Source organism: Eriocheir sinensis, chromosome 23 (assembly GCF_024679095.1).
Source record: "Eriocheir sinensis breed Jianghai 21 chromosome 23, ASM2467909v1, whole genome shotgun sequence".
NCBI classification, from domain to species: Eukaryota; Metazoa; Arthropoda; class Malacostraca; order Decapoda; family Varunidae; genus Eriocheir; species Eriocheir sinensis.
The window spans coordinates 1803011-1816189 of NC_066531.1; the positions used below are offsets into that span (position 1 = coordinate 1803011).

General features: G+C 43.0%; 2 protein-coding genes and 1 long non-coding RNA gene across 34 annotated transcripts in view; 2 read left to right on the forward strand and 1 right to left on the reverse strand.

Moving 5' to 3' along the window:
* LOC127002338 (HEAT repeat-containing protein 5B-like) overlaps positions 1 to 7772 on the forward strand; it is a 53627-nt gene extending 45855 nt beyond the window's left edge. Inside the window, exons 32-36 of the mRNA XM_050868156.1 lie at positions 92 to 328; positions 1025 to 1176; positions 4849 to 5059; positions 6013 to 6158; positions 6961 to 7772. Of these exons, the coding sequence (XP_050724113.1) occupies positions 92 to 328; positions 1025 to 1176; positions 4849 to 5059; positions 6013 to 6158; positions 6961 to 7131 (917 nt within the window). The 3' untranslated portion in view covers positions 7132 to 7772. The remainder of the gene's footprint in view (positions 1 to 91; positions 329 to 1024; positions 1177 to 4848; positions 5060 to 6012; positions 6159 to 6960) is intronic.
* The window catches only part of LOC127002340 (uncharacterized), a 30642-nt gene that overhangs the window by 4339 nt on the left and 13124 nt on the right, over positions 1 to 13179 (reverse strand). The window lies entirely within an intron of this gene.
* On the forward strand, positions 1183 to 2261 carry LOC127002379 (uncharacterized). Of its 10 annotated transcripts, none has more exons than XR_007756116.1 (4): positions 1240 to 1295; positions 1345 to 1374; positions 1479 to 1560; positions 1610 to 2261. It is a non-coding gene; the product is annotated as an uncharacterized LOC127002379 (long non-coding RNA). The 10 variants fall into 10 exon arrangements; XR_007756119.1 differs by having other exon boundaries at positions 1264 to 1295; positions 1345 to 1534; positions 1584 to 1665; positions 1778 to 2261; XR_007756121.1 differs by lacking the exon at positions 1479 to 1560 and having other exon boundaries at positions 1183 to 1374; positions 1584 to 1833; positions 1988 to 2261.

Genomic DNA, 13179 nt, shown 5'->3' on the forward strand with positions numbered 1-13179 from the left:
ATATTTTAGTGGTACATATAAGTTCCGTTTGAAGCCGGATTTTGAATTACGTACACACACAAAACTCGTACTTAAATATCTCTCTCCCCAGGTGGCGTGGCGATTCTCCCCACTGTGCTGTACCTCCTTACTGGTGTCCTGCGGGAGTGTGGAAGCAAGACGCACTCCTTACAGACCACTAATACCAATCCTATCCTTACCTCTGTTGTCTTGGATGCCCTCGCGAACATAGCCAGACATCCTTACGCGCGGGATCCTCGTTCCAAAGACCAATGGTGTAGTCTACTTCAGTCTGCTCTTGCTAATATTATTGATCTCAGCAAGACATGTAAGTACTTCTGAACTGTTGTTGTGTGATCGTGAGAGACCTGCATTCTGTGACCATAATATTGGCAAGGATTTGGTGAGATTTTTAACCCGGTAGCAGCGATGGGACAAGTTTGTGGCTTCACCGTGTAGCAGCGACGGGCCAAATTTGTGGCTTTACCATGTAGCAGCGACGGGCCAAATTTGTGGCTTTACAGTGCAGCAGAGACGGGCCAAATTTGTGGCTTCACCGTGTAGCAGTGATGGGCCAAATTTGTGGCTTTACCATGTAGCAGCGACGGGCCAAATTTGTGGCTTCACCGTGTAGCAGTGATGGGCCAAATTTGTGGCTTTACCATGTAGCAGCGACGGGCCAAATTTGTGGCTTTACCGTGTAGCAGCGACGGGCCAAATTTGTGCCTTGAAATAACCCCCCCAAAATAGATGATACATAATCTGATCCCAAATGCTTTGATACATATTATGAAATGGTTTGTGTGAGGGGTGATTTTGTCTCATTTTTCTCGCTTGGAGGGACCATTAAGAAACATGGTCCCCGCTGATACCGGGTTAAACTTCAAGAACTAGGAAAAAAATAGATTGCCAAGATTATCACATGAGAATTTAGAGGTCTCCTGACGCTATACAGACATACAATGATCATGATTCAGGACACATTTATGAGGTTACTGTACTAAACTTGCCTTTTCTGGAGCAGGCGAGGAGGAACGCATCTCCGACGAGGTGGTTGTGTTACAAGGCATCGCACAGCTCATCCTGCACGCCCCTCCCTCTGTGAGCAGGCCCCACAACCTCCAGTATCCTGCCATCAACCTGTTCAAAATGGCAACGCAACACCAGCATTTCAGAGTTAGTGACCCGGTGTTTTGAGTCCTTCCCACAGCCAGGCTCATGGTAGGCAAACTTTTAGAGGTTTACATAGATTCAGAGTTCCATAGCCAGTGTTATGGTAGGCAAACTTTTAAGAGGTTTACATAGATTCAGAGTTTAGGTTCATGGTAGGCAAAGTTTTAAGAGGTTTACATAGATTCAGAGTTCCACAGCCAGGTTCATGGAAGGGAAACTTTAAGAGGTTTACATAGATTCAGAGTTCCATAGCCAGTGTTATGGTAGGCAAAGTTTTAAGAGGTTTACATAGATTCAGAGTTTAGGTTCATGGTAGGCAAACTTTTAAGAGGTTTACAGAGATTCAGAGTTCCACAGCCAGGTTCATGGTAGGCAAACTTTTAAGAGGTTTACATAGATTCAGAGTTTAGGTTCATGGTAGGCAAAGTTTTAAGAGGTTTACATAGATTCAGAGTTCCACAGCCAGGTTCATGGTAGGGAAACTTTTAAGAGGTTTACATAGATTCAGAGTTCCACAGCCAGGTTCACGGAAGGCAAACTTTTAAGAGGTTTACATAGATTCAGAGTTCCACAGCCAGGTTCACGGAAGGCAAACTTTTAAGAGGTTTACATAGATTCAGAGTTCCACAGCCAGGTTCATGGTAGGCAAACTTTTAAGAGGTTTACATAGATTCAGAGTTTAGGTTCATGGTAGGCAAACTTTTAAGAGGTTTACATAGATTCAGAGTTTAGGTTCATGGTAGGCAAACTTTTAAGAGGTTTACATAGATTCAGAGTTCCACAGCCAGGTTCACGGAAGGCAAACTTTTAAGAGGTTTACATAGATTCAGAGTTCCACAGCCAGGTTCACGGAAGGCAAACTTTTAAGAGGTTTACATAGATTCAGAGTTCCACAGCCAGGTTCATGGTAGGCAAACTTTTAAGAGGTTTACATAGATTCAGAGTTCCACAGCCAGGTTCATGGTAGGCAAACTTTTAAGAGGTTTACATAGATTCAGAGTTCCACAGCCAGGTTCATGGTAGGCAAACTTTTAAGAGGTTTACATAGATTCAGAGTTCCACAGCCAGGGTCATGGTAGGCAAACTTTTAAGAGGTTTACATAGATTCAGAGTTCCACAGCCAGGGTCATGGTAGGCAAACTTTTAAGAGGTTTACATAGATTCAGAGTTCCACAGCCAGGTTCATGGTAGGCAAACTTTAAGAGGTTTTACATAGATTTACATGGAAATTCAGACCACACATACCCCATGGTCCAGACTAGGTGGTGTGTCCTTAAAGCTAATCAATTGTACATCAATCAGAAAGCTTCAAAACATTGCATTTCAACTCTGGTTAATATGAAGTTGAGTGAATTGACGGTCGAGCTTGGTTTTGAAGGAGTCAATCGTGTTACACTGGACCACTGAAGGAAGGCAGGAAGCTTATTCCATTCTCGCACTACAGCGTTGGTGAAGGAAAATTTGATGCAGTCTGAATTTACTTGTTTACATATGAGTTTTACGCCATTGTTCCTCGTACGCAAAGTGTCATCGATCATAAACAATGTTGATCTTTCCACAAGGCAAATATTTTCCGCTCACACAAATGAGAACTTCCACAGCCCCGGACTGAGCCAACACTGATGTCCTTGTAGTGAGGATGACAAACATTGAATCCTACCTTGTTGAATGTGTTCCTTGATTCACAGGGGACCTTCTATACCCCTGTTTTATCCCCATAGTGAAACAAAAAATGGTTTACTCATTCTTGATACCGGTAACTCTGGATTTACGCGCGTATTGTGTCCTGGAGGAGGTCATTGCGTAAATCCAAAACAGCGTAAATCCAACAAGAGGTCTGTTTGTACCTCTATTGCCTACCGTATCACTCTGACTCCTCTCCCTCTCGTGGTTCCTCCTCTGGCTGCCCTTCCCCTCGTGGTAGCACAGCAGCGAGGGTGTTGTTGAGTAGCGTGGCAGCGTGGGTACTGTATTGTTGTTCAAGTGGCGCGTGGGAAGAGCTGTGTGGTTGCGTGAGTCCAGTTGCGTGAGACATCTGGGGGACACTCCGTAAAATATCGCGTTTAAGTGAAAAAAAACGTGTAGATTAAACATTTATTTGGATTTTGGACCACGCGGTATTTCACAAACGCGTAAATTGAGTAATCTATCCTTGTTTTCTATTCTAAACACCCTGATCCAGAACTTCAGGGCAGCAATAAAGAACCATATATATTTTCCATTTATTTTCTAGGACCTTGTTTTCAATTCTAAACACACTGATCCAGAACTACAGGGCAGCAATAAAGAACCATATATATTTTCCATTTATTTTCTAGGACCTTGTTTTCAATTCTAAACACACTGATCCAGAACTACAGGGCAGCAATAAAGAACCATATATATTTTCCATTTATTTTCTAGGACCTTGTTTTCAATTCTAAACACCCTGATCCAGAACTACAGGGCAGCAATAAAGAACCATATATATTTTCCATTTATTTTCTAGATCCTTGTTTTCAATTCTAAACACCCTGATCCAGAACTTCAGGGCAGCAATAAAGAACCATATATATTTTCCATTTATTTTATAGATCATTTTTTTCAATTCTAAACACCCTGATCCAGAACTTCAGGGCAGCAATAAAGAACCATATATATTTTCCATTTATTTTCTAGGACCTTGTTTTCTATTCTAAACACCCTGATCCAGAACTTCAGGGCAGCAATAAAGAACCATATATATTTTCCATTTATTTTCTAGGACCTTGTTTTCTATTCTAAACACCCTGATCCAGAACTTCAGGGCAGCAATAAAGAACCATATATATTTTCCATTTATTTTCTAGATCCTTGTTTTCTATTCTAAACACCCTGATCCAGAACTTCAGGGCAGCAATAAAGAACCATATATATTTTCCATTTATTTTCTAGATCCTTGTTTTCAATTCTAAACACCCTGATCCAGAACTTCAGGGCAGCAATAAAGAACCATATATATTTTCCATTTATTTTCTAGGACCTTGTTTTCTATTCTAAACACCCTGATCCAGAACTTCAGGGCAATAAAGAACCATATATATTTTCCATTTATTTTCTAGATCCTTGTTTTCAATTCTAAACACCCTGATCCAGAACTTCAGGGCAGCAATAAAGAACCATATATATTTTCCATTTATTTTCTAGGACCTTGTTTTCTATTCTAAACACCCTGATCCAGAACTTCAGGGCAGCAATAAAGAACCATATATATTTTCCATTTATTTTCTAGGACCTTGTTTTCAATTCTAAACACCCTGATCCAGAACTTCAGGGCAGCAATAAAGAACCATATATATTTTCCATTTATTTTCTAGGACCTTGTTTTCTATTCTAAACACCCTGATCCAGAACTTCAGGGCAGCAATAAAGAACCATATATATTTTCCATTTATTTTCTAGATCCTTGTTTTCTATTCTAAACACCCTGATCCAGAACTTCAGGGCAGCAATAAAGAACCATATATATTTTCCATTTATTTTCTAGATCCTTGTTTTCAATTCTAAACACCCTGATCCAGAACTTCAGGGCAGCAATAAAGAACCATATATATTTTCCATTTATTTTCTAGATCCTTGTTATCCATTCTAAACACCCTGATCCAGAACTTCAGGGCAGCAATAAAGAACCATATATATTTTCCATTTATTTTCTAGGTCCGCGTACAGTGCATCCAAACCCTGGAATCTGTCTTCAGCCACACGGATAGTGAGATATCCACCCCATACATCCACGCCCTGGCCCCTCGCATCCTAGAGTACCTTCACGAGGCTCACACAAGCATCAGCAGCCAGGAGGAACTGCAGCTCATCACAGAGAGTCTTAGCGCAATGGAACTTCTCATCCCAAGAACGCTGATTGAACACAGTAAGTACGGGAAAATTGTCAGATTCATTAGTGTGATTATGATCCCCAGAAACTCTTGCCCCCTACACTCCAGCATCACTGTTGGTCCTCTTCTAAACGTCCTAATCCTCTTCCATTTCCTCTTAACCTGGTAGCATCGGGGTCATGCTTCTTAATGGTCCCTCCAAGCGAGAAAAATGAGAAAAAATCAGCCCTCACACAAACCATTTCATAATATATATCAAAGCATTTGGGATCAGATTATGTATCATCTATTTTTTGGGGTTTATCATGGTGCAAATTTGCCCCATCGCTGCTACACGGTAAAGCCACAAATTTGCCCCATCGCTGCTACACGGTAAAGCCACAAATTTGGCCCGTCACTGCTACACGGTAAAGCCACAAATTTGGCCCGTCGCTGCTACACGGTAAAGCCACAAATTTGCCCCGTCGCTGCTACATGGTAAAGCCACAAATTTGGCCCATCACTGCTACACGGTTAAAATGTCACTGAACGAAATTTGTGGCTTTACCGTGTAGCAGCGACGGGCCAAATTTGTGGCTTTACCGCAGTGTTAACGGCCAAATTTGTGTATTTTACCATGTAGCAGCGACAGGCCAAATTTGTGGCTTTTAACCGTAGCAGCGACAACAAATTTGCACCATGATACAAACCCCCAAAATAGATGATACATAATCTGATCCCAAATGCTTTGATATATATTATGAAATGGTTTGTGTGAGGGGTGATTTTTTCTCATTTTTCTCGCTTGGAGGGACCATTAAGAAACATGACCCCTGATGCTACTGGGTTAAGATGAGCCCAGTAGGAGGCCGGGACCATTTGGATTACAGTTTCGTATTGGAGGTGTTTTCTCCCCTCTACATATGTCCCTGTACACCAAGGGGAGGGGCTGTACGCATGTGTCTTTTCACTAAGGGACATCTTTTAATATGCTTTCATAATTTTCCAGGAAATGAATTGTTAGGAGTGTTAGTCAGTCTGATGGTTGGGGTGCTTCAAGATACCAACCGACTTAGCAGTGTCAACCAACCAACCAGACAACTCCACCAGTATGCTTTGGGAAGGCTGCAGAAGATTGGGCCTCAGTATCCACAGGTATGGACTCCGTGTCACACAAAAACTTATCTTAATGTTCATAGTAAACATTATTGGTTCTTGTTTTTGTTCAGGCGGAGTGGAAAAATTTGGGCGGCTTTTCCGATACCCTACGCCCCTGTCCACCCAGCAGTGAATGGGTACCAGGTATTAATCAGGGGTTGTGTCCCGTCTCCTGGGGTCTGTTTCCTTCTCCTATAATTCCTTCCCCTTCTGTCTCTCTCCAGGGGGCTTCGTGGTGCAGTGGTTAGCACACTCAGCTCACAATCGAGAGAGCCCGGGTTCGATTCCCGGGCGGAGTGGAAAAATTTGGGCGGGTTTTCCGATACCCTACGCCCCTGTCCACCCAGCAGTGTACCAGGTATTAATCGGGGGTTGTGTCCCGTCTCCTGGGGTCTGTTCCCTTCTCCTATACAGTAATCCCCTGTTTACCGTGGGGGCTATGTTCCGGACCCCTCTGTGATAGGCGAAAATCCGCGAAGTAGTGACCTTATATTTTCGATTTACGCGAGTTTCAATTACGCGTTTTTTAAATACTGCATGGTCTCTCTCTCTCTCTCTCTCTCTGTCTCTGTCTCTGTCTCTGTCTGTCTCTGTCTCTGTCTCTGTCTCTGTCTCTGTCTCTGTCTCTGTCTCTCTCTCTCTCTCTCTCTCTCTCTCTCTCTCTCTCTCTCTCTCTCTCTCTCTCTCTCTCTCTCTCTCTCTCTCTCTCTCTCTCTCTCCTGGAAAGTGTGTATGTCATTTGTCATTCATGTAAGTTGACCCTTCATCTTGTCCTGACCTCTCACTGGTAATTTTGCAGGAGTTCCGCTGCGTCCTGACCACCAGACCAGAGCTTCGCCTCAGACTGGAGAGCGCACTTAAGGGGCAGCAGGAGGCCAAGAGCAAGGTTGACGCATCCTTGGCCCAAGACTCTGTCCAGCACCAACCAACCATCAAGCTAAAAACGGACTTCTCAAATTTCACATCATAAACCGAGCCTCTTCCCTGTTTGCATAATGGTCCAGCTGTCCCCCAAATAGTACAGTTTCGGCTCAATACAGATTCTCATGGAGTAGTGGCTTTTAAAGACAATGTGTAAAATGATATATGTAACTACCTTGAGGCCAATTAATCAATCAATCATGGAAGGTCTGTTAGGGTTTCAAAGTTCCTGGTCGCCGGGAAATTTGAAAATCTTAAAAAATCCACATAAAACCGAGCTATTGAAAACCGTACTATTTGGGGGACAACTGAATTCTCATTGTCTAAGAACCTGATTCTGTTATTGTTTAGAAATTTATCAGATATTTAAGAATTCGTATCGGCTTGACAACAGTTGATAGTAGAATTGAAATGTATATTTTGGACGCTGAAAAGGACTTAGTGACACTAGAAAAAAAAGCATGTTAAGTGTAATTAAAGACTTCTATGAGTTTCTGCATATATTCTGATATTTTTATATACATTCACAGCAATAAGAGAGGCTTCAGGGCTTTCTTCTTAAAACCTTTTGTGTGTGTTGCATTGTAAGCAGGTGACTCTCGATTTATGTGAGTTTGGTTTACGCTCGCTCTCTCTCTCTCTCTCTCTCTCTCTCTCTCTCTCTCTCTCGTTCGTAAAAAAAAAATGAAATTCCCACACCAAAGAGAGAGAGACACACACATACACACTCTCTCTCCAACTCTCTCTCTCTCTCTCTCTCTCATTCGTAAAAAAAAAATGAAATTCCCACATCAAAGAGAGACACACACAATCTCTCTCTCTCTCTCTCTCTCTCTCTCTCTCTCTCTCAGTCTTAAAAAAAAAATGAAAATCCCACATAAAATAGATAGACACACAATCTCTCTCTCTCTCTCTCTCTCTAACTCTCTCTCTCTCTATCTATCTATCTATAACTCTCTCTCTCTATCTATCTATCTATAACTCTCTCTCTATCTATCTCTCTCTCTCTCTCTCTCTCTCTCTCTCTCTCTCTCTCTCTCTCTCTCTCCACTGAATTAACTGAATATACATTTTTCAATACAAATCTACCTCTTGTTTGATTTACATTGTTTTTAATTTACGCGCTGACCTCTTCAAGCACACAATACTCGCGTGAATCGAGAATTACCTGTAACTTAATTATTTTACTGGTTTTGAACGTGTTTTTATATATGAAATGACTCCAAAGATGAATTTTCAGTTTTATGCTTATAAGATTTTACATTCCAAATACACCTCTGCTGTGGCCAATCAAGCTAAGCGTTCCATCAAAGCTACACCTTAGGCTATCTCAACGACGTAAATTTCAAATAAGAATCCTCAATCTAGCTTCCAACAGCCCACGGGGGAAATTCTCGAAGGTTACAATGTTACAAGCCTTCAGGAGCTTGACTAAACCACCTGATTCTGAAAGGAGGTCATGGGAAGGTTTCAAGAGGTGAGTTTGGCCTGATGAACGAGCCTGCCCTCTTTAGCCGCCCCGGTAAGAACTGTCTCTCCCGTAACGCTGGTCGCGGGGTCAATCCCAGGTCGGCGGGGAATGGCCTCTCCTGGTCTTGGTTCATTTCTCGTGTGTTTGGATAATAGAAAAAGAGAAAAATAAGCTCCAGGGGGTCGCATGGGTTTCAAGATTTTGGGAACAGTTGGTATCAGGGGGTTGCATGGGTTTCAAGATTCTGGGAACAGTTGGAATCAGGGGGTTGCATGGGTTTCAAGATTCTGGGAACAGTTGGTATCAGGGGGTTGCATGGGTTTCAAGATTCTGGGAACAGTTGGTATCAGGGGGTTGCATGGGTTTCAAGATTCTGGGAACAGTTGGAATCAGGGGGTCGCATGGGTTTCAAGATTTTGGGAACAGTTGATATCAGGGGGTTGCATGGGTTTCAAGATTTTGGGAGCAGTTGATATCAGGGGGTCGCATGGGTTTCAAGATTCTGGGAACAGTTGGTATCAGTGGGTTGCATGGGTTTCAAGATTCTGGGAACAGTTGATATCAGGGGGTTGCATGGGTTTCAAGATTCTGGGAACAGTTGGTATCAGGGGGTTGCATGGGTTTTAAGATTCTGGGAGCAGTTGGTATCAGGGGGTCGCATGGGTTTCAAGATTTTGGGAACAGTTGGTATCAGGGGGTTGCATGGGTGTCAAGATTTTGGGGAAAGTCGCAAGTCCGAGGATGTTGGGACCCACTGTTTTAAAATTCTTCCGCGTCCTATCAAGGAAATATTAGAGGACGCAGTGACAGCAATATGGCGGGGGTGAGGGGGGCGGGGGGATGGGGGTAGTTATCAAAGATCTCCGCTGTTAATGTTTCAGTGTAATGGATAATTTCCTTAACCCGGTAGCAGCAGGGGTCATGTTTCTTAATGGTCCCTCCAAGCGAGAAAAATGAGAAAAAATCACCCCTCACACAAACCATTTCATAATATATATCAAAGCATTTGGGATCAGATTATGTATCATCTATTTTGAGGGGTTTATATCGCAAATTTGGCCCGTCGCTGCTACACGGTAAAGCCACAAATTTGGCCCGTCGCTGCTACACGGTAAAGCCACAAATTTGGCCCGTCGCTGCTACACGGTAAAGCCACAAATTATGCCCGTCGCTGCTACACGGTAAAGCCACAAATTTGGCCCGTCGCTGCTACACGGTAAAGCCACAAATTTGGCCCGTCGCTGCTACACGGTAAAGCCACAAATCTGGCCCGTCGCTGCTACACGGTAAAGCCACAAATTTGGCCCGTCGCTGCTACACGGTTAAATGTCGAACACAAATTATAACATACTTTGTAAACAGAGACATTTAAGTTTTATATCAGGTCCTGGGTTACAATGTTATAGCATTTTGGGAATTAGGTGAAAGGCCGCGAGACATTTTAAGCTTCGAGAATTTCGCCCCAGAACGCTCGTCAGTCACTAGGCGTTAGTCAGCGTAGATGAAAAGAGTTTAAATGAGACTTTCCCAGCTCTTCAATGTAGCAGCCATCATCTTTTCCCTCCTAACTTGTGGTCATCTGCTTCACAATCTTTTTTTTTTAAGAAATAGTATTTGTATTATATTAGTCCATAACAACACATGCTAATAAAATATATTAAGTAATGGCTGTCTTATTCTTGTAAAATGTGTTTGTCTGTTTTAAAAAATGTCGCAGCTGTAATGGATTTAAAATACAGCCATCCCTCAAATGCATGTTGTAGAGAAAATTGGGTTTCCAGAATGCAAGTTGTAGAGAAAATTGGGTTTCCAGAATGCAAGTTGTAGAGAAAATTGGGTTTCCAGAATGCAAGTTGTAGAGAAAATTGGGTTTCCAGAATGCAAGTTGTAGAGAAAATTGGGTTTCCTGGATGCAAGTTGTAGAGAAAATTGGGTTTCCAGAATGCAAGTTGTAGAGAAAATTGGGTTTCCTGGATGCAAGTTGTAGAGAAAATTGGGTTTCGTGGATTCAAGTTGTAGAGAAAATTGGGTTTCCAGAATGCAAGTTGTAGAGAAAATTGGGTTTCCAGAATTCAAGATATAGAGAAAATTGGGTTTCCAGAATGCAAGTTGTAGAGAAAATTGAGTTTCCAGAATTCAAGATATAGAGAAAATTGGGTTTCCAGAATGCAAGTTGTAGAGAAAATTGGGTTTCCTGGATGCAAGTTGTAGAGAAAATTGGGTTTCCAGAATGCAAGTTGTAGAGAAAATTGGGTTTCCAGAATGCAAGTTGTAGAGAAAATTGGGTTTCCTGGATGCAAGTTGTAGAGAAAATTGGGTTTCCTGGATGCAGATGAGTAAATATATATACAAGTAGCAGATGTAGAATGGGAACAGCCTTTAAAGGATACACTAAATTAGCCTTTTTACAGATTCTTTGGATTCTTTTTTAGGAGCAGCGAGCAGCGGGCTTTTTTTTTTATTGTTTCCTTTTGTTTTGTGCCCCTGAGCTGTCATGGCGTGCCTCATACCTTTCTGTGTAGTGCTGTCTGTGTCTACAAGCACCTCCCTCACCCCCTCACCACCAGCACCCAAATGCATGACTCCCTCAGAGCCACAGAGATTTATATGGCTGTGTTTGTTCTAGGCAGAAATGTAAAGATCGTGCAAGAGCTTTGGTATTTCTCTGTGAGCTGCGTCCTTATCTTTCATCGCACGAGAACTATTAAGCGTAGAGAAAGAATGTGGAATGTACGCATGTCTCCCTTCCAGAGATAATCATTTGTGTTGGCGAAATACCAGAATTTGGTCTTAACAACACTCCCACACGGCCTCTCTGTGTAACAAAACTCACTAGAAATTAAGCCAGACAAGGAAAGCTTTGCAGCCGCTGGGGATCGAACCCTTGACCAGCGCAACGGGAGAGCCACACTTTTACCCCCTGGCTAAGTGGGTGATGGGAGGCTCCGGGCCCATCAAGCAAGTCACCACTACACTGGACACACACAGAAGGGTCCGTCTCCTGGAAGCTGTAATCATTCCACAGAAAATCAAAACAATAGATCCTCAGGTCATCCCACCGAGCTGAAGCGAAATTCCAGAAGCATCGCAGTACTTTTGGTGTGCCCAGACTTCAGAGGGCGATGAAACAGAATATGGAAACAAAGTTGTGATTGGAGGCCCAACGGAGAGAACTCTGGGGGCATTTGTGGAGCAATAATAGCAACTCATGACATGGAGAAAAATTTAACGTAGGACTACTTACCCTAAAACACCCTGCAGGGCCCCCAATCCACATGCAATCCACAGGGAGAGCTTGAAAACAGCTTGCTTAGGCTTGCCAGATGTGGAGGACAGGTGTGGGTATCTGTCAAAGGAAAACGATTAGGTTAGTATTAAGACATTTCACCTCCCAGGAACACCTATTTGACAAGGCTTTCATAGGAGTTGTGGGCATTTCCAGGAGTAGTTTTATGGCCCTGGTGGTAGTGTGACCCTTCCTTGTCAAATACGTGTTTCTAGGTTGACAGTACAGAGGAAGGGTCAAACTACCATCAGGGTCATAAAAGTACCCCTGGAAATGCCCTAAACTCCTACGAAAGCCTTGTCAAATATGTATTTCTTTAGGTTCACAGTACAGAGGAAGGGTCAAACTACCACCAGGGTCATAAAAGTACCCCTGGAAATGCCCTAAACTCCCACGAAAGCCTTGTCAAATATGTGTTTCTAGGTTCACAGTACAGAAGAAGGCTCAGACTACCACCAGGGTCATAAAAGTACCCCTGGAAATGCCCTAAACTCCCACGAAAGCCTTGTCAAATATGTGTTTCTAGGTTCACGGTACAGAGGAAGGGTCACACTACCACCAGGGTCATAAAAGTACCCCTGTAAATGCCCACAACTCCCACGAAAGCCTTGTCAAATATGTATTTCTTAAGGCTCACGGTACAGAGGAAGGCTCAAACTACCACCAGGGTCATAAAAGTACCCCTGGAAATGCCCTAAACTCCCACGAAAGCCTTGTCAAACATGTATTTCTTAAGGCTCACAGTACAGAGGAAGGCTCAAACTACCACCAGGGTCACAAAAGTACCCCTGGAAATGCCCTAAACTCCCACGAAAGCCTTGTCAAATATGTGTTTCTAGGTTCACAGTACAGAGGAAGGGTCACACTACCACCAGGGTCACAAAAGTACCCCTGGAAATGCCCTAAACTCCCACGAAAGCCTTGTCAAATATGTATTTCTGAAGGCTCACGGTACAGAGGAAGGGTCACACTACCACCAGGGTCACAAAAGTACCCCTGGAAATGCCCTAAACTCCTACGAAAGCCTTGTCAAATATGTGTTTCTAGGTTCACAGTACAGAGGAAGGGTCAAACTACCACCAGGGTCATAAAAGTACCCCTGGAAATGCCCTAAACTCCCACGAAAGCCTTGTCAAATATGTATTTCTTTAGGTTCACAGTACAGAGGAAGGTCACTACCACCAGTGTCATAATATTACCCCTGGAAATGCCCTAAACTCCCACGAAAGACTTGTCAAATATGTGTTTCTAGGTTCACAGTACAGAGGAAGGGTCAAACTACCACCAGGGTCATAAAAGTACCCCTGGAAATGCCCACAACTCCTACGAAAGCCTTGTCA